This window comes from Manis pentadactyla, chromosome 2 (genome assembly GCF_030020395.1).
Source record: "Manis pentadactyla isolate mManPen7 chromosome 2, mManPen7.hap1, whole genome shotgun sequence".
Lineage (NCBI taxonomy): Eukaryota > Metazoa > Chordata > Mammalia > Pholidota > Manidae > Manis > Manis pentadactyla.
The window spans coordinates 156,596,844-156,618,566 of record NC_080020.1 but is presented as its reverse complement, the minus strand read 5'-3'; the positions used below and the strand labels follow the sequence as shown (position 1 = coordinate 156,618,566).

Sequence of the window (21,723 nt, the reverse complement as noted above, 5' to 3'; positions counted from 1 at the left end):
GTGTGGTATTGGGATAAGGATAGAAACATAGGTGAGTGGAAAAAAACAGAGTCCAGAAATAGAGCCACACAGGCACTGTCAACTGATTTTCGGCAAAGATATCAAGGGAGTTGAACAGGGAAAATACAGTCTTTTTAACATATGCTGCTAGAGGAACTGAACATCTGTAAGCAAAAATGAACAAATAAACAAATGAACCTCAGCCCTTACTTCACACCATATACAAAAGTTAGTTCACAAGAGGTCATAAACCTAAATGTCAGAGCTAAATCTACAGACCCTATAGAAGAAACCATGGTAGAAAATCCTAGTGACATTGGGTCATGAAAAGATTTCATGAGATAAGACACAAAAGGATTGAAGTATATCAAAATTAAAACCCTGCTCCTTAAAAACAATGTTAAGAAAATGAAAAGGCAGATAATGGATTAGGAGAAAATATGTGCAAATCACATATAGAATAAAGAATGCCCACACAGGATTTATAAAGACATCTTACAAGTCAATAGTTAAGAAAAGGAAATCCAGTTTACAAGTGCACAAAAAAGGTGAAAGGGCACTTTGCCAAAGAAGATAAGTGAATGGCAAATAAACCATGAAAAAGACTTGAGAAAGGCAAATTACCAGCCCATAAGATTACACTATACATCCACTACAATGGCTGACGTGAGGAGGACCGGTAGTACCAAGCATTGGCGAGGATGCGGGGTGACCAGAAGTCACTGCTGGTGGTGATGCAAATTGGTATGGCCACTTTGGGAGCCAGTTGGTGGTTTCTTATGAAGTCAAACACATACCACCCAGCCAGTCCTACATATCTACACAAGAAAAATAAAAACATGCCCATGCAAAGGCTTGTGTGAGAATGTCCATAGGAGCTTTATTCATAAAAGCCAGAACTGGAATCAATTCATGTATCACCAACTGGTTAATGGATGACAAATTATAGTACACCCATAAAAAGGAACACTGCTCCACAATGAAAAGGAATTTTAAACTGTCGACCCATGCAACAATGTGGATGGATCTCAAAAACATTTCAAGTGACAGAGCCAGAAACAAGTCTTTAAGGCCACCCGACAGCAAAAGAAAAATCAGTGTTTTACAGGAGCAGAATGGGGGGTTAGGGTATTGATGGCAAAGGGGCATGATTGACTGCAAAGGAACTTTGTGTAAATTATATGTATGTGTAATATAGATACAATAAAAGCTGATTTTTTAAAAATGCTCACCTCCCAGACTCTCTTGCAGTTAGGATCAGGTATGTAACCCCCATGGCAATGAGAGTAGGCAGATGTCTATAGGATGGTGTGTCTGGGAAAGCTATTGTTTTCCTGATTAAAAAAAAAAGCCTTAGCTGGCGTGTGGGTGATGGTCGGGAGGATTAAAACCACATGGTGGATACATGGGTAAATGGATGTTTGAGTTTCCACTCTTTGTCCTGCTTGGAATCTAGCTGTCTGATGAATTTAAGAACAGGTCAAAGCTGCACTATGGAGTTATATGAGCTGCCTAGGGCTGTTGTAACAAATTACCACAATCTTGGTGACAGGACACAACTCTCCTTCTCTAGAGGCTGGAAGTCCAAAATCAAGGTGTTGGAATGGTCCTTCCTTGCCTCTTCCAGTGTCTGGTGGCGGCCAGCAATCTCTGGCATTCCTTGGCTTATAGGGGCATCCCTCCTGTATTTACTTCCATCCTCACAAAGCATTCTCCTCTGTCTCTCTTCTTAAAAGGACACCAGTTATACTGGATTAGGGCTCCCTGCTCCAGGATGACCTCATCGTAACTTGATTATATCTGCAAAGACCCTCTTGCTAATAAGGTCACATTTCACGGGTACCCAGAGTGCAGGGAAGGAGAGCAAGATCTGGGACCCTGCAGTCATGGAACCAGAGCACCTTCTGCATGTACTGGGCTCCTGGCTTCAGAGCATTTAAGCAGCTCCTCCCTTTGTGCTCAGCCCCAACTCCATCTGCTGTGTCCTGTAAATCCATTTCCTGTGCTCACGCTTAAGTCTGCCCTCTCCCTTCTAGTCTCACTGTGGGCAGAGGGAGAATCGGAAGGAAAGAGGAGCTCAGTCCTGACCCACCACCATACCCACGCCTAGCAGGTGAAAGAACCATGCTGTGCTTGGATATCATCCTGTGATATGTCTTAGGTGCAGCGTGTCTTCAATTATGCCATCAATACAGAGTACAATACAGCATGCATTCTCTGTGCAACCTTTAGAGAGAAGTAAAAGCAGGTCAAACAATGACTTTCCCTTACTCTCTGCCTTTCCCCCTCGGAATCGCTTCTCCTAGCTCCTAGGCTTGTAGAATGGAATAAGCCCTTCCCTTCCCAGCAGGTAACCACCTTGGAAAGTCATGGAAATGTTCAAGTCAAACCATCCCAGGCACAGAGTTCTTTCTCCTCCTCCCTTGTCTTCCTGCTTCTGTGTAGTAGGTGGAGCCTGTGGCCTGGCTTCCCCAGGCTCGGCAACCTTTGGGCAGATGCTCACCTGGCCTCACCTCCCTTGCGCTGTGCTCCCACTCAGCCCAGGCTGGAAGGCAGGGAGTCTAGCAGTCTCTCTGGGTCCTGCCCACATGCTGTGGTATAGGCAGAGTGTGGCGCCATCTTACTCCAGCATCCATACCAGCTCCTCCATATGCCTGCTTCCTCAGGGCCAGGAAGGGGCCACCCCCACCTGCTCAGCCTACAGCTCTGCCTTCCTGTCTCGTCCTGTTTGACTGGCTGGTATGTGTATGTGTGTTGGGATGGGGGGGTTCTTTATACATTTTTATACATTGTACTTTCATGCCTATCTTTTAAAAAATTTTGTATATCCCTCTGCATTAGATGAGTTCTGTCTCTCTTTGCTTCTAACCTTACTCAACTGCTTCTTCATTCTTCTATATTTTTAATCTATCTGTGTCTTTCTGCCGTTCTGTATATTTGCTATTTCCAGAGGCTTGGTTTTTTACTCATTTTTCTGTCCTTTCATATTTTTATTTCCGCTTTGTCCTTTTTCCTGAGTTAATCAACTGCTTCCTCTTTCACTCTTCTGTGTTTGCTCACCAAATTATTTCTCCCTTTTCTCTTTAGGTGTTTTTTCCAGTTGAACTTGGTTTCCTCTGCTTGGCTTTGGTAAGAACACCCCTCTCCTCCCCACCGGCAGCCTCTCTTCCTGAATGGCCCTCTCCAAAAGCCGCTGCCGTCTTCCTGCCCTGAGGGCAGGTGCTGGTCCATCCTCCCTAGCGGCTCACAGAAGCAGGGTGGTTGGGGCCCACAGCGGGCAGCTCACTGGTGGCTTTCTGAACAGGGAATACGGGATTCTCTGCACCTTTGTCCTTTGAACCTGAGCTGTGGTTATAGGACAGTCAGAGAACCAAATCTCATTCAGCATCCTGATACCTCCAGGGAGAAGGGACACAGAGGACACCTTTAGATCTACTGTTCCAGCTTGTTTTCCAGGAGGAAAAGTAAATATGTTCAAAGTGCCCCGGGAGAGGGCAGTGTCCTGGCTTTGGGGGCCCGAAGGGAGGGGCCAGCTGTGGGACTCATGTCTGGTCTTAGAGCCTGGGTGTGTTTAAGCCCAGGGCCCTTTGTCTTCTGGGCCCGCCCCTCCTCAGATGGTTGCCTATCCCCAGCTTTGCACTAGGCCCCACTGGCCCAGAATGTCTCCTTCCCTCATAATGTGGCAGGCGGTGGCACTGCAGGTGGAGTGGGTGGAACAGCCCTTATCGGGGGAACTGAGTCCCCAGCACGCAAGGCTGGGACTCACAGCACATTTTCCTAGAGGAACATGACACACTGATGAACAGCGTTACAGTATGAAGGCTCCAGTAAGTAGGGCTTCCTGAGCCATCCATGTGCCTTCCAGCACCTGACCTGACCCTGTGTAAGGATAACATTCTGACTACACAGTGAGTCTCAGGAAAATCCAGTAACCGTCCACTGATCACACACTGGAACACAGATGTATCTGGCTCCAGAGAGCATGACCTGCCAGGCAGCTCCCACTGGCCCTTCTCATCCCCAGTCCCCTACCAAGCTGGCTCAGCATGGCTGTATCAGCACAGAGGCCACCCCACCCAGGCCTCGTTGTTCACCCAGGGGCCTCCCCTGCAAACAGCCCAGGCCACAGCTGTAGAGATGTCATCTTCCCCAATAGTGCGGGCTGGGTGCAGGTTCTGTTTGAATGTGCATTCAAAGCCATGCGTGAGTGTGCACACGTGTACCCAGTCCAGATCACAACCCTTCTGGCTTCAGATGCTAGCTCGTGCAGCTCTCTCCACCTGTCCTCCACCTCCTCCACCCAGCTGCCTCCTCCTGGTTTCGGGAAGCCTCCTGACAGCTGCTGTCTTCCCTTGTGTGGCTGAGGTCTCCCCCTCTGGGCTTCCACCAGGCAGGCACACCATCCATGGAAGCCCTGGCCATGCATGCCACAGTGCAACCGCCGCTCTGACCAGGGCAGGACTGTGCCCAGTACAGCAACCCCTGCATGCAGAGGGGTGGTAACTGTAGACGTGAACATGTGGGAAGTGGGTGGAAAAGAAACTGGAGAAACAGCGAGAAGGAGCTCAGTAGAGAGGGGTAAATGCAAGAAGGGTATGAGGGCTCCTGGCCAGCCTCTCGCTGCACAGCAGTTACGGGGTTGGCCAGGGTCTCTGCAGCCTCTTCTCCTTCTGCTGTCCTCCAGGCTCTGGCGCAGGTCCTGGCAATGCAAACAGACTCCAAAGACAGAGGCCCTCCCTGCCTAGCGCAGGCCTGACTATGTGTCACACACATAAGAGCTCCAGACATGGGGCACTGTATGTTTGATGTGACCTGTTTCTGAATCTTTTCCCTGCTCAGGCTTAAATGAAATTGTCAGAACATGAAATCAATATGGTCTTGGCAAAGGGCTCTTATAATTGAATATATTACTTCCTAATTTCTTCTCCTTTTCCCCTTCTGTCAAATCAAGGGTCTGCTTTTCATTACTTGGCCTTTCAGGATAGAAAATGATTGCTGAATGAGGCATTCTCTTTGGCCATTTAACATCCATTTGAACTCTATGCTCCTGAAATTGATCTTGATAATTTTTAACAATAGTCACATAAATAAACAAACGTTTAATACCTTCTCCATTTCTTAACAGCTTGCTTATTTTAAAAGTTGCTTCTAATTGTTCTGGTGGACGGAGGAATAGAGGGGGAAACAGGAGGCCTTAAATAGATTTTACAGGCACTAAAGCACACATTTGGAGTAGAGTCAGCTAGAAAGATCTTGTTTCAATAATATGATCTTTGCATTTAGCTGAAGACTACATTATGGAACCTGATTGCCCTTAGTGACTGCTTAAAGCTGACATAAGGCAGAAAAACGTGCATTTAATATGTAAAAGAAATTAGGCCTCAAGATCTTTGTTTCCTGAATCTCTGCAGCAGTTCAGCTGGTGCTTGACCCACGAGACAGCTGGAGGAGGCATTCTTGAGCTGTGAGTGAAAGGCAAGGGGGATAGCACACAGAATACCCACCCCAAGGGGGATGTGGAGGGAATCCAGCAATGAAAACAGCCATTTGGGATGGAGGAGCACAGAGCCAACTGCAACTGGAACTCCTCAGGGCTCTGCGTGGCCATCAACACTAATGGCATCCGATCTTCCCAGTGCACAAGCTGGAGCCCTGGGGTCATCCTTGACTCCACCTCCAGTTTTCTCCCAATAAAACTATCTCAGGTTTCACTGATGCCATACACATTCACTGCCACCACCCCACAGCCCCAGCTGGATCATAAGTCTTCCACGGTGATGATTACTGGAGCCTTCTAAAGGGCCACCCTCTCAGCACTGACTCCAGAATGATCCTCCTGGCACCAACATGCTCAGCCATGGCCCTGTCACTGCAGGAAAAGTGGAAGGTTCTTAAGCCTGCACGTAGGACTTACAAAGCTCACGCCAGTGAGCCGCCCAGGTCACACTCACACCAGCCTCTCCATCCCAGGACCAGGATGTCAGCTCACTTGATGCTCAGCCTGAATGTGCCAATGGCTCATTCACACTCCAGGGCTTGCTTCAAAGGTCCTGCCACTCCTGTTTGGGGATGGTATGAAATGGCATGCGCTGCTGCTGCTTGTCATGCATGACTCAGCTCAGAGATGCTCCATTCCATGTGCCACCCTGGCCTGCAGAATGGGGCAGCTCTTCAGCTGTTTCAGACCCCTCTCCCTGCACTCTCCCCTTGACCTGCACCAGTGCCACCCACCTGTCCCAGTCAGAGAGCTGGTGGTGGACAGCCATTGTGTCTTAATCACCTTTGCTGCCCCAGAAGTCACACAATGACTGGGCCCTCTGTCGCTAGGGAGTAACATCTTTCAAACAAGGAACTTTCTTTTTCTTAATTGCTTATTTAAATATATATATGAAGCTACAACAAGCATCTTTATCACTGTCATTAAGAGGGCTATATTTTTGACTAAACTTTTAGGAGTTCTGAAATTCACCCATTTCAGAATGTTGAGACAACCTCTGTGCCTCTGTGTGAGCTTCTATGTCCTCAGCTTGGAGAAGGGTTTGAGATACTTGTGAGTAAATTAACACTGGGTGTTGGCAAACAGCAACAACAAAATAGCCTATTCCACAGCCTCAGGGCCAATGAGCAGGGAAGGAAGGGCAGCAGGTCACCAAGAACTGCCACGTGAAATTCCAGATCAGTAAGTGGATATCCATCCCCACCACCAAACCACTAAGCCGGGAGAAGGATGGGCTGGAACTAGCACTTGCCTCAACACAGAGGCCAGGCCAAGAGGTGTTAAGCCCTTTACAGGGACATGTCTGACTCTCTCCTTTGCTTTAATGCTATGTCTTTAAACTTGGTCCCACATGCTTCATCCTGGTGGACAGACAACTTTGTGCTTCCCCTTTTCTTAGTCCTCCAAGCAGGTTTGTTGGCTACATGGCAAAGCACTGGGCCCCAGGCTGCCCCTCATTACAGCAGGGACTTAACAAATGTCCTTGATTCCAGCTGACCATGGGGTTCTGCCCTTTGGTCTTGCAGAAGATCAGAATGAAATAGAGTAATAGACTCATTCCTGTTTACCCCAACACTACAGTTTCCAGTAGCACCAAGCCCCAGCATGAACCTGCCCCATAATCATAGAGAACTTCAAGGAACTGTTATTCAAGCCCACACACAACAACATATTCAACATTGGAAAGTTGAAAGCTTCTCCTCTAAGGTCAGGAACAAGACGAGAGTGGTCATTTTTACCATTCCTATTCAACATAATACTGGAAGTCCTAGCCAGAATAATTAGGCAAAAAAAAAAGAAATAAAAGGCATCCAAACTAGAAAGGAAGAAGTAATTTTTATTTGTAGAGAATGTGACCTCATATAGAGAACATTCTGAAGACTCCACAAAAAAAGTTAGCACTAATAAACGTATTCAGTAAAATTATAGGATGCAAAATCAACATGTGGAAGTCAGTTGTATTTCTATACACTCAGAACTAAACATCTGAAAAAGAAATACGAACAATCCCATTTACAATAGCATCAAAAGACAAAGAATACTTGGAAATAAATTTAACCAAGGAGATGAAAGATCTGTACACTGAAAAACATAAGAAAACAATGAAAGAAATTGAAAAAGACACAAATAAATGGAAAGACATCCCATGTTCATGAATAAGAAGAATATTGTTAAAATGTCCATACTACCCAAATCAATTTATAGATTCAGTGCAAACCTATCAAAATTCCAATGACATTTTCTCTATAAACAGAAAAAACAATCCCAAAATTCATGTGGGAGCACAGAAGACCCAGAATAGCCAAAGCAATCCTAAAAAAAAACAAAGCTGGAGATATTACACTTTCTGATTTCAAACAATGTTACAAACCTGTGGTAATCAAAACAGTATAGTCCTAGCACAGAAAAGGAAACATACACCAGTGGAAAAGAATCAAGAACCCAGAAATAAACCTTTGCATATATATTTGATAAGGGAGCAAGATTATTCAGTGCAGAAAGCATAGTCTCATCATTAAATGGTGCTGGAGAAAGTAAATAATCACATGCCAAAGAATGAAATTGTGCCCCTATTTTACACCACTCAGAAAAATTAACTCAAAATGGATTAGAGACTTAAATATAAGACATGAAACCACAAAACTCCTAGAAGAAAACAGAGGCAAAAAGCTGTCTGACATTGGTCTTGTTAATGATATTTTGGATATGACATCAAAAGCACAAGCAACAAAAGCAAAAATAAACAGGTGGGACATCAAACTAAAAAGCTTCTGCACATCAAGAGAAACAATCAATAAAATGAACAGGCAACCTATGGAATGGTAGAAAATATTTACAAACTATGTGATGATGGGTTAATATGTAAAATATATAAGGAACTCATACAACTCTATAGTGAAAAAAACAAATAATCCAATTTAAAAAACAGGCAGAGGACCTGAATAGACATTTTTCCAAAGAAGACAAATGGCCAAAAGGTACATGAAAAGACATTCAAACATCACTAATCATGAGGAAAATGTAAATCAAAACCACAATGACATATCACCTCAAACCTGTTAGAATGGCTATTACCAAAGAGACAGGGATAAGAAGTATTAACAAGGACATGGAGAAAAAGGGGCCCTGGTACATGGTTGGTGGGAAATAAATTGGTGTGATTATTATGGAAAACAGTATAGAGGGTCCTCAACAAATTATAAATAGAACTACCATATGAGCCAGAAATTCCACTTCTGGGTATTTATTGAAAGACAATGAAATCACTATTTTGAAGAGTTAATCTGCACCTCTAGGTTCCTTGCAACACTTTTCAGACTAGCCAAGATATGGAAGAAACTGTAGTCCATCTATGGGTGAATGGATAAAGAAGACTCGCACGCGCGCGCGCGCGCACACACACACACACACACACACACACACAAATATTATTCAGCCATCAAAAAAGAATAAAACCATGCCAATTTTTGATAATAATGCCCTTGAGGGCATTATGCTAAGTAACATAAATAAGACATAGACAAATACTGTGAAATCTCATTTATATGTGGACTCTAAAAAAGCCAGTCACAGAAACAGAGAGTAGATGGTGGCTGCCAGGGACTGAGGATGGGAGAGATGGGTGAAGATGGTCAAAGGGTACAGACTTCCAATTCTAAGATGAGTAAGTCCTGGGGATCTAATGCACAGCATAGTGACTTTAGCTAACAACACTATATTATATACTTGAAAGTTGCTAAGAGAGTAGATCTTAAATGTCTCACCCCCACCACCAAAAAAGGTAATTATGTGAGATGATGGAAATATTAACTAACACTATTATGGTCATTGATTTGCAATATATATGTTGCAAATATACAACGTGCAAATATATATATATATATATATGCACAATATATAAACGTATATTGTGACCTTACATTACACGATGTTATATGTCAATTACATCCCAGTAAAAGTGGAATTAAAAACAGGAGAGATGAAAGGAAGAAAGAGAAGGAGGGAGGAAGGAAAAAAGAAGGGAGGGAGGAAAGAGGGAGAGAGGGAGAGAAGGAAGGAAGAAAGGAAGAGAGAGCCTATTGCTCAGTATTCAGCCACTTATACCAAGTCAAAAGCACTAGTAATTAGTGTATTATAAACTATAAAAATGTTTCTGTGGTGTGCTTTTTAATCATGAGGCCAGTTTGCCACACGTCCCCATAGATTTGCCTGTTTCTGAAACCAAGCTCTGCCTTGTCCCCTTATCCTTTCTAGATGACTTGCCCAGTTGTCCTCACCACCTTGGCCAGGACTCTGCTTCCTGTGATCCAGCCTTCAGGATGTCAAGATCTCTAAATAGGATGTTCAGAAATTCCAGGGTCTTATCTGCCTGCCTTTTGGGCCAGCCCTCAACAGCTCACCTCTTGCCAGGCTCTTGCGATCTTGGCCTAGACCACCACCTGTCATCTGTCACCATGCTCTCTGGAGTCCATGCTGCTGGCCTGGGCACGCACCACTGTGTTGTGGTATGACACTGAAAGGGGTCTACAACAGGACTGACCCTTGGTGAATGTTGTCATTGGCCAGTTCTTCCTTCCCCCAGTTAGTATATCAAGATTCAGCAACTGAGGCCTCCTGTTGGAGACTTTCTGTTTCCAATTTCATACAGGGAAAGATGATGAAGCTCCTGTGATGCAAGCAAGCAACCTGTCTAAATACTGTGAGGCACTATTTAAATTATATCCTTAAATATTTTGACTGAGGTATAAAACGCATACATTCAGATGTGTAACATACACATATCTTAAGCTAACAGCTTTGATGATTTTCTTAGATATGTATATACTCATATAACCACCCAGATCAAGATACACAAATTTCCTGTACCCCATTTTGTACTTCCTCCCAGTTAATAGCACACTTTCCCACTTTATGATCCTTAAATCACCATCAACTAATTTTTCCCTTCCTTGAATGACTGTCATATAAATGGAATCATACATACTCTTGTGTCAGGCTTCTTTCACCAAACATAACATCTGTAAAATTCATTTATGTCACTGCCTGTAACAGTAGTTTATGCCTTTGCATTCCTGAGTAAAGTTCCATTGTATGAATCTACCACAACTGGTTTATCCAATCTCATTTTGCTAAACATTTGCATTGTTTCCTGTTTTGGGCTATTACTAATAAAGCTGCTATAAACACTCTTGTATGAGTCTTTTTGTGAGCATGTCTTCACTTCTCTTGGTTGCTGATCATAGGGTAGGTATATATTTAACCTTAAAAGGAACTGCAAAACTGTTTTCCACAATGATTATTACCATTTTACACCACAACCAGCAGTTATGAAAGTTCTTGCTGCTCCATATTGTCACCAGGATTGAATGTCATCAATCCTTTTTAGTTTAGTGGGTGTGTAGTGGTATTTCATTGTGGTTTTCATTTCTATTTCCCTGATGACTAATATGACTGAGTAAAGTTTCATACATTCATTACCATTTTTTTATCTTCTTTTGTGAAGTGCCTTTTCAAGTCTTTTGTGCAACCGCTCTTGGATTGTGTCTTTTTATTATTGATTGTAGGAGTTCTTTATATAGTCTGGATAAAAGTCTTTTCTCAGACACATATACTGCAAATAACTTCTCCAAGGTTATGATTTGCCTTTTTGTTTTCTTACAGGTATCTTTGGAGAATAATTTTTTTCTTAATTTTGAAAAGAATCCAGTCAATCAATATTTAATTTAATGGTTAGTATTTTTATTTCCTTTCTAAGAAATCTTAGTTTACCCCAACTCCACAGAGATAGTCTGGTTTCTTCTGAAAGTTTTATAGTTTTGACTTTCAGTTTATGTTTATGATCAATCTCAAATTAATCTTTGTGTATTATACATTCATTTTTTTTCCATTCAGGAATCTCATTTCCTGCACAATTTATTGAGAAAAGTGTCTTTCCGTCATTTAATTCCCTTTGTAACCTTGCCAAAAATCAAATGAATATATATGTGTGGGTCAATTTCCGGACTCTACAGTGTTCCATTCATTTGTTTATCTATCCTTATGCCAATCCCATACTGTCTGGACTATTGGAGCATTAGTATAAACACTGAAATCAGGTCGTGCAAGGACTCCACATTTCTTCAACATTCTTCATAGTTGTTTCGGCTATTTTAGGCCATTTGCCTTTCCACATGAATTGTCAAATTAGCTTGTGAATTTCTACAAAAATTTCTGCTGAGATTTTGATTGAGATGATATTGATTCTATAGGCCAATTTGAGGAGAATGGACATTATAGCAATATTAGTCTTTCCATGAGCATGGTATATACTTCCCATTTACTTAGGCTTTCTTTAATTACTTCCTGCAATATTTTATAGTTTTCAGTGTATGGATCTTACATTGTTTGAATTTGTATTGCTAAATGTATTTCTAAGAACCTCATGTATTTTAATATTGTAAATTTAATTTAATTTTACATTTTATTTTTCAACTGTTTATTGATAGTATATAAAAATAAATTTTATTTTAGATGTTAAGCTTGTATCCTGTAACCCTGTATTGATTTAACAGTTTTGGTAGTGTTTGGGGTTTTGGGGATTTTTTTGGTAAATTCTTTCATATTTTCTATGTAAACAATTATTTCACTTACAAATTAAGACAGCCTTATTTCTTCCTTTACAATTTTTATGTCATTTATTTCTCTTTTCCTGTCTTGTTGCACAGTTAGGACTTCCAAGGTAATGTCAAATAGAAGTGATGAAAATGTACATTCTTGCCTTGTTATCTATCTTAAGGAAGAAAGCATGCAATATTTCTGTATTAGATATGCTGTTAACTATAGGCTTATTGTACATATACTCTTTCAAAACTGAAGAAATTACTTTCTACTCCTAGTTTGCTAAGACTTTTTAACCATGAACTGGTGCTTAATGTTGTCAAATTTTTTTCTGCATTATGTAATAATGTAATTTTTTTCACCTTGATTCTGTCAATACTGTAAGTTTCATTGACTGGCATTTGAATGTTAACTCAACCTTGCATTCCTGGAATAAACACTGATATTGGTGATGCATTTTCTTTTTCTGTATATTGGTAGAGTCAATTATTCATATTTTATTATACATTTCTACTTATATTCATGAAGAATATTGGCTTATGTCTTTGTAACATACTTTTACTTCTTAGCATCAGTCTTATACTGGTTTTTGAGAGTTTTGTATAAGACTGGTATTATTTTGTCTTTAAATGTTTGATAGGATTCAACAGAAAAACCATCCTGACCTGGAGCTTTCTTTGTGAAATATTTCCATTACAAATTAAATTCATTTGATATATGTTTTTTGCTTGCTTTTGAAAGTTGTGTTTCTCTAGGAATTTGTTCTCTTTGAATTTATTTGCATGAATTTGTTCATAATATTCCCTTTTTGTATTTTTAATGTCTATCCCTTATGACATGATGCCCCTCTTTCATTCTTGATATTGTTATTTAGTGCTTTATCTCTTTTTTTCTGGATCAATCTTGCTAGGGATCAATTATTAATCATTTCAAAAAGCAGACTCTTAGGTTTATTGGTTTTTGTCTATTTATTTTCTACTTTACTGGTTTCTCTCTAATCTTTAATGTTGCCTTTGTTCTGCTTATTTTTCTGTCCTTTTGCTAGCTTTTCAATGTAGAAACTTATGTCATTTATTTAAACATTTTCTATTTTCTAAGATTTCTATTTTCTAAGCATTTCAACCTATAAATTTTCCTCAAAGAGTCCCTTTCATTATACACCACAAAATTTTTATGTTGCATTTTCATTATCAGTTTGAAGTATTTGCTAATTCCCCTGGTGATTCCTTCTTTGATTCACAGATTATTTAGAAACATGTTGCTTCATATTTATATATTTTGGAGATTTTCCTGACATATTTTTGTAACTGATCTCTAATTGTTCATAGAGAATATATTCTGTATTACTTTAATCTTTTAATAGCTTTATTGACCAATACTATTGAGGCTTGTCTTATGGGCAGTAGTTCTGGCTGTAGTTTTCAATAAATGTCTATAAACGTTAAATAGGTTGAGTTGGATGACAGTTCACATTTTCACAGCCATACTGAATTTCTGTCTACCTGTTCCTTTAAGTACTGGATTTGTGTGTTTCTCCCTTTGGTTCTTTCAATTTCTGCTTCATGTATTTTAAATGTTTGCTATGGTGCATACCTATTTCAGATTATTCTATCTTCTTAAGGAAGTGACCTTTGAATCACAATGAAATGACCCTCTCTATCTTTGGTAATATTCCTTGTCTTAAAGTTTGTTTTATGTGATATTAACATAAGTTCTCATGTTCTAGTCATATGCCATATTTTTTCTTGTCTGTGTCTTTACCTGTAAAGCACACAGATGGGACTTGCTTATTTTTAACCCTCTATACCAATGTCTGCCTTTTAATTGGAATGCTCAGTTCATGTACATTTAATGTTATTATTGATAGTGATGGGTACAAGTCTATTATACTGCTACTTATAGTCTGTCTCTTTATGTCTTTAATTTTTGTTCCTCTTTCCATTCCTTTTTCTGGATAATTATGGATTTTTTCTCTCTGTCTCAGTCTATCTCTCTATTATAATATATATTCTTAGCCTACAGAATAGGCAGTCTGCCTTTAATTAATAACTCTTCATGTATAATGTAAATCCTTTAAAAGATCATACTTCCATGTATGCTATATCCCATCTTTAGTGCTATTGTTACCATATATTTTACTTCTGTGTACATTATAAACCCTAATTATAATTACTTTTGCTTTAAACAACCAGTTAAATTTTTTAAAGTTTAAGAAGGAAAAGAGGTAAATATCTATGAACTGATACAGATTGATTTCCAGGACATACTGTTAGGTGCAAAAAAATAGTTTGCTATCCCTTTGTGTAAGAGAGAAATAATGGAAGGAAACACACATTTTTGCTTATTTGCATGAGAGAAATAAAGGAAAGATAAGCCAAAAACTGAAAAGACTGGACACCTATAGGAAGTGTGTAGAAAAAAAGCAAAGGAATAGAGATGGGGATATAGGGATGATGAAGAAGTAACTTCTCTGAATATACCTTTTTGTACAGCTTTGAGTTGTAGAAACTTAGCAATGTTTCACATAGCCAATATGCAAATGGACTAAAATCAACCAGTATTTAGGGCGATTCCAAAGTAGAATACACATAAAAATAAATGAACCTAACTGTGATACAAAAGAATAATGTAACCTCACTGAAGCATGTGAAGAAGGAAAAAACTAATCAACATAACTTTGGAAGTTCTATTTTGATTAAATACTGTAAGCTAGATTCTCAAAGAATAATACTGTATTCTGGTTAATAAATGTGTTTCTCCAGAGGTGTGGGTTAGCAATTCTGAAACTACTTAATGTATATACTAGGAAAAATCAAATAAGTAAATACATAGTAGACAATGAAAGCTGGTTTCTTATTTCTCAGAGAAAGAAGTTACAAATGGGAGAGGGAGGATTAGAATTAAACTTGTGGCCTTGGACTAGATTCAGAGCTACCAGTATAAACTCATGGTTTCTGATATATATACATACAGATCTGCGTGGGAATGTGTGACTTACAGACATATATTCCTCAGCTGGGAAAAGGCCTAGAATCAGTGATACCCCAGCAGCAATTAGCACACCCATAAATGAGATATTGGTTCTTAAATACCATTTTCCAATAAAAGGAACCAGGGATTCTTGGAGAAATGGTTGATTACAAGTCTGGCAGGGAAAATACAAGATGAGCCTGGAATATTCTGTGGCACCAGAAAACAAGGAATTGCTTTAAAAAAGGCAGGGATAAGGATAGATCAAAGGGGCATGGAGCTGAACTCAAGGAGCTCTCAGTGGCCAAAGCTGGAACAATTTGAGCAAGAAAATAATGTTATTGTTAGATTGTAGCCCAGATACAGAATAAGTATCTATGAATCTACACTAATATTAATATCAATAAGTTGAATACACAATTGGAGAAGAAGAGGTAGCTCTTACTTCTAATTAACAAATGTAGGAATGAGGAAATTAGAAAATCTCCACTAGGCAAATACCATAGTATTCATTGGTTCCAGGAAGATCCATAGACAGAGACTAAAAATAGTGAGTGACACTAAGGAAAAATAGGATATTTTCATAATCAGACTCCTTTTTGCTCTTGGTAATTGTGTTACCTTGAAGAAACTACTAACCTTCTTGATCCTCAGGTTACCTGTCTGTAAATAAATTGGCTTAACTAGATCACCTAACTAGATCTCAGGCTCTAAAGTCTGGCTCTATTCCACTGGGTGAATCATGACCACTTTCTGCTCTCAGGGCTCTTCTGCCTCCAGAGTATTTCCTAAAAGGATACCCATCCGAATGTGCCATTCATCCTCTTCTACCTGCTCTTTGTTGTACTGGGAAATGTGATCTTGGAATCGATATCAAAAGAGATGAACTAAAAGAGGAGAGTTGTGTGGACTCGGTTCTGCCCTTCTTGGAACCTAATTCCCACAGAGGGGAAGCAGTGGTCTGGTTTCAGATTACAGTAGCCCTGAGCCCCAAGCCTGGACAGAAAGTGGGGTAAGTGGAGCCTTCTGCTGGGTGGGGTCTTGCTGTCTACTCCATGCTGGTATTAGAAGAGGAAACAGATATTGCTGGAGTGGGGGGTGTTTCTTTAAATCAAGCCTACTGGCACTGTCCCTGGCGGAAATACCCTCTAGCCTTTTATCAGCGCTGACACAAGGTTTTATGTTTTTGCAAGGAGACAGAATGCATCTCAGGGTAATCCAATGGTTAATTTTTACAAATGCCTGATGCACTCCCTCCCCCAACCAGAGAACAATGCATTCATTATACATATAGACAATGATTTTTTAATTCTAATAAAAATAAAAACTGTCCCACTCATCAACTCCCATGGCAGCCAAATGATACTCGCAGGTCAGTTCTAAAAGGTGATACAAACGGGTTAAATGGTAGCATCCAGGCCTCCAAAGAAAGCAAGGCTGTCATGCAAAATGACCTGTAGGAATTCTAGCCATTTCCAGAAGCTTGTAATTACAGTGACTCATCCTCTACTACATTTAGCAGAGAGCTCACCAGTAAGAATATGCCTTAAACACATGTTAACAGGAAAAACACAACACAATGTATCTTTACCTTATAATAAATTCTGGCCACCAAACCCCACTGAAGAACCCTTTTGTGAAAATTCACTGCTTTCAACAGAAAGGCGAGATTACTGACCATGTCCATGTTTAATGCCAGGAAACTGAAGGAAAAACACAGTGACCATCATTATTATTTTGTCCTCACCAAAGAATTTCATTTGAAAGAAATAGATAGGTTTGTTTTTTCAAAATGGATTTTCTTCCAATAGAAAAACAGTGTTAGTACACATAATCATAAGCCTCTCACTTGCTGGATTTATGCTTCGTTCAGTATCTTTTTGATGAATGCTTAGCTCTAGCTTAGGCCATGTGGTTATCCTTATGGCGTAAGATAGTTTAATTTCTTGTTTTTTTCCACTTAATATAAGTGGTGTTCAATATTTTATATAGTCTTTACTGACAGCTACATGATTTCCATCAAATGGGTTTATTATTTATGTAACCATTGCTGGGCATTGTGATAATGATTATAAATGAATAATAGTAATCAAGTAAATCTGTCACAAAGTATTTGTCAGTGAATAATATTGCTTAAATACATATGTATCACAAATGTTTCAGGAACTGTGCTAATTTATGTTGTGAATTATTCAATAATCTCAATAATTCTATGATGTGGATACTATGATTATCCGATCTACAGTGAGAGAAACTGAAGCTCAGCAAGATTCAGCAACCTGCTAAAGGTCACACGGGTAAAGCACGCTCAGGCTTGGGTGCTGTTGTAAGGGACACCCGTGCTGAAGGGAAGAGGAGCCCCTGAGGGCAGTGAGGAGGGTGTGGGCAGGCACAGCGTAGTGTGTCACAGAGATGGTGACTTTCTTCAGCACGTCATTTCCTTCTTCTCCATCTGGCAGAAAAGGAAACTGAGGCCCAGAGGAGTTGGGAGACTTAGGCACAAACAGACTCAAACACCCAGGTTTCCCTCAAAACCCTACGGAGCTTTCATTAGGCAACCATGCCTTTGCACTAATGTGCACCCACAGTGAAACTTCTACCTGTAGAACTTAGTGGACAGCTTAGGAGTCATACAGTTAGGTTTTCCCATAGCTCAGCCACCCCTTTCCCTTATATCCCTGGGAAATAAGTTATTAGATGACCCAAATAACTAAGATTCTCATTAATTAAAATTAAAACCCACAAGTAGCTGTTGCTGCTGCTTAATCAGAAACCACTAGAGAAACATTAAGAAGCAATTGATACAGTGTTTTCAAGAGTGCCAAGCATGGCATTAATGATTGCTCTCCATTTAGACAGGAAAGATGGGGGTTACTTAAATGCTAATGGCCAAGAAATTTAAATTATATCAAGACTTATTCTGAGTCTGGTCTTTAGAAGGTTGAGTTTCTGTGTCAGTCTATTTAATATAATAATAGGTGTAAAGAACATTCATATTTTATTGAAAAGCATGTTTTGGTAATTCCAGGGACTGTTAAGAAATCTATAAATTGTGATTGTTGTTATTAGAAACTACTTACTTCAGATGTTTATTGTAGAGCACTGTCCACTTGAGGCAGTGAGCTGCACGTGCTACAGGAAGTGGATCTCATCCCTCCATCTACTCTGAGCTACATACCCAGCACAAGCAGGCCATGTGGCTCTAGGAACTCACCCAGCAGAGAAGACTTAATAATAGGAATATCACTAAGAGCAACCCCCCTATAGTATACAAGAAGGTCAAGATGACTTTATAAAGTTAAGTAAAATTTAAATTTAATTCAAATGTACATCATTAGGCATCAGATAAATAATAAGGAAAACCACAAGGAGGTAGTATTATACATCCACCAGAATGACTAAAATTAAGTATACTGACAACATCAAATGTTGACAACTATACTGAGCCACTGGAACTCTCATACTTGTTCATGGAGTATAAAGTAGCAAAAGCACTTTGGAAAAACTTCTTATGGTTTCTCATAAAACCAAACAGACACATACCCTACAACCCAGAAATTCTACCCCTACTATTTGCCTTGGGGAAATAAAAACATATATTCACAAAAAAGCTTGTGTACAAATGTTCACAGCAGTTCCACTGAGAGGAATATAAAACTGGCAACATCCTAGGTGCCTGTCCATCAATAAGAGAATGGAAAACAAACCCTAGTACAGCCATAAAATGGAATCCTACTCAGCAATAAAAAGGAACAAACTAATGCACATGACAATATGAATTAATCTCAAAAAGCATTATGTCAAGTTAATAAGCCAGCTACAAAGGAGTACATACTGTATGGTTCCACTTATATGAAAATCTAGAACAAAAAACTAATCTGCAGTAGAAAATACCACAGAATAGTAATAGCTGCATCTGGGGTAATAGTCAAAAGGACTAACTGAAAAGGGACATAAGAGAACTTTCTGGAGTGCTGCTAATGGCCAAAACTTAGTATGAGTTTTGGTTACACAGGGTTATGCATTTATCAAAACTCAGTGAATACACACTAAAGATGTACATTTCATTGTATGTAAATTCTACATAAGAAAAAACTGTAACTGAATATTGTATTTATTCTAGCTAATGATGTTCATGCTGAATTTTTTTAATTAAAGTATCATTTATATACAATCTTATGAAGGTTTCACATGAGCAACACTGTGGTTACTACAGTCACCCATATTACCAAGTCCCCTGCCACACCCATTATAGTCACTGTCCATCAGCATAGTAAGATGCTGTAGAGTCACTACTTGCCTTCTCCATGCTATACTGCCTTCCCCGTGACCCCCCTATATTATATGTGCTAATCATAATGCCCTTAATCCCCTTTCCCTCCCTCCCCACCCACCCTCCCCTACCCATTCCCTTTGGTAACCGCTAGTCCCTTCTTGGAGTCTGAGTCTGCTGCTGTTTTGTTCCTTCAGTTTTGCTTCATCATTATACTCCACAAATGAGTATTGGTACTTGTCTTTCTCCACCTGGCTTATTTCACTGAGCATAATACCCTCTAGCTCCATCCATGTTGTTGCAAATGGTAGGATTTGTTTTCTGTTTATGGCCAAATAATATTCCATTGTGTATATGTACCACATCCTCTTTTTCCATTCATCTACTGATGAACACTTAGGTTGCTTCCATTTCTTGGCCAATGTAAATAGTGCTGCGATAAACATAGGGGTGTGTATGTCTTTTTGAATCTGTGATCTTGTTTCTTCAGGTAAATTCCTAAGAGTGAAATTCCTGGGTCAAATGGTATTTCTATTTTTAGTTTTTTGAGAAACCTCCATATTGCTTTCCACAATGGTTGAACTAATTTACATTCCCACCAGCAGTGTTGGAGGGCTCCCCTTTCTCCACATCCTCACCAGCATTTGTTGTTCCTTGTCTTTTGGATGTTGACCATCCTAACTGGTGTGAGGTAATATTTCATGGTGGTTTTAATTTGCATTTCCCTGATAATTAGCGATGTAGAGCATCTTTTCATGGGGCCTGTTGGCCATCTGAATTTCTTCTTTGGAGAAGTGTCTGTTCATATCCTCCACTAATGCTGAATTTTTTAGAAGCAGGCCAATGTCAGCAGTTTACTTTGAAATGCACCAAAAAAAAAACAAAACACTGATGGACTGAGGGATTGATATGTGGGCATATATGTGTGGTATACTAAGCACAATAACATGTTAATAGTGGAATCTAGAGGGTAGGTATATGAATATTCACTAAAACTTACTCACTTTTGCTGAATATTTGAAAACATTCATAATACAATATGGCAAAACACTTAGGTACAATGCAGCATCTTAACTTTTCTCAACCCCTGCAGCCTCTTAGGAATCCATGGGCTGATGCATAGCAGTGAGGGCTCCAGTTCTCACTGAGACAAGAAAGGACAGAATGGAGTTGTTTGCAGAACCACGACCAGCCTTTCTCTGAACCAAGCCCTGCCCTCCCCACCTGGTCTCTTGGAGCCTCTCCAGTACCATGACTGACTCCTCCCACAGTCCTAGTGAGGGGTGGCCTCTGGGTACCCACACAAACAGCTGCCTACTTGGGGGATTTCAGGGCACCAGGAAGCTCTCAGCCTATCATTCCTCATGTCCCCACTTGCTCATAGGTACTTCTCTTGCTAGTTGTCAAGATGACTGCCATTGACTGTTCTACACCAGTGTAAGCTCCACAGTGACCCACAGTCACTGCTGTACCCCAGGGCCTAGAGAGGGGCCCATGACATGGTGTGCATTGAAAATATGTTGGGTGACAAAGAACACACATCAAAAATCAGAGTAAGTAAGGGTTTGGGGACTTCAGTAGTTAAACACAGATTGAATCAGTAAAACCTGGATGTGTGGGAGAGAGATGTATACTGTTTTGGAGGTTAATAACTGAGACAAAAATAAATGGACTGGAACTTTCCAAATATTTACAATTGGAATACTGCCTTTGGCACATCTCAAGTGTATTCTGGAAAATTTGCAAGGAATATAGATTTGCATATGGGTGAGAGTCTGTTATGCTTTCAAAATGATGGAAACAAGCCCTGCTCTGCTATCTGGAAAAGAAATGAGAGGGCAGATGATTTGTGGCCAGTTTGGGGGCAAGTTTCCTAAATGGATGGAACTGATTCTGACAGGAATTGTACTGTTCTTTCAACTCCTTAGATGCTGGAGTGTTTGCAAATGAATAACCTGGGGATAAAGCTGTCAGTACTATGAAATACCCATTCAGGGCTAGAAATATAAAAAGATGGCATGGATGTTGCAGAGTATGTAAGGGCAGATGGAGACATTAAAGTGAAGAGAGACTCAAATGCAACAGTCCTAGTGTATGGGAGGCATTTCTTGACTTCATTTCATCCCAAAAGACATGAAATACCCCACATAATTGTTTATTTGTTCCCTGTATTTTAATTAGGATTGTAAGATTATATTTTCTAACGAGTAGTATCCTTGGATACTAATGAGTTCAATACATTTAGGTTATGGAGACTGATAATCTGCCTCCAAATAAAAATAATTTTCAAAATCCACACAAGAAAACAAAGCACAATAAACTCCTCAAAAGTGGGATAAAGGAGACAATACATTTATGGGTATATAACAATGAAGTAGAAAACAAG

General features: G+C 39.9%; 1 protein-coding gene across 1 annotated transcript in view; it reads right to left on the bottom strand.

Moving 5' to 3' along the window:
- ACOXL (acyl-CoA oxidase like) overlaps nucleotides 1-21,723 on the bottom strand; it is a 315,801-nt gene that overhangs the window by 85,945 nt on the left and 208,133 nt on the right. Inside the window, 1 exon segment of the mRNA XM_057496991.1 lies at nucleotides 16,656-16,770. Within this exon segment, the coding sequence (XP_057352974.1) occupies nucleotides 16,656-16,770 (115 nt within the window).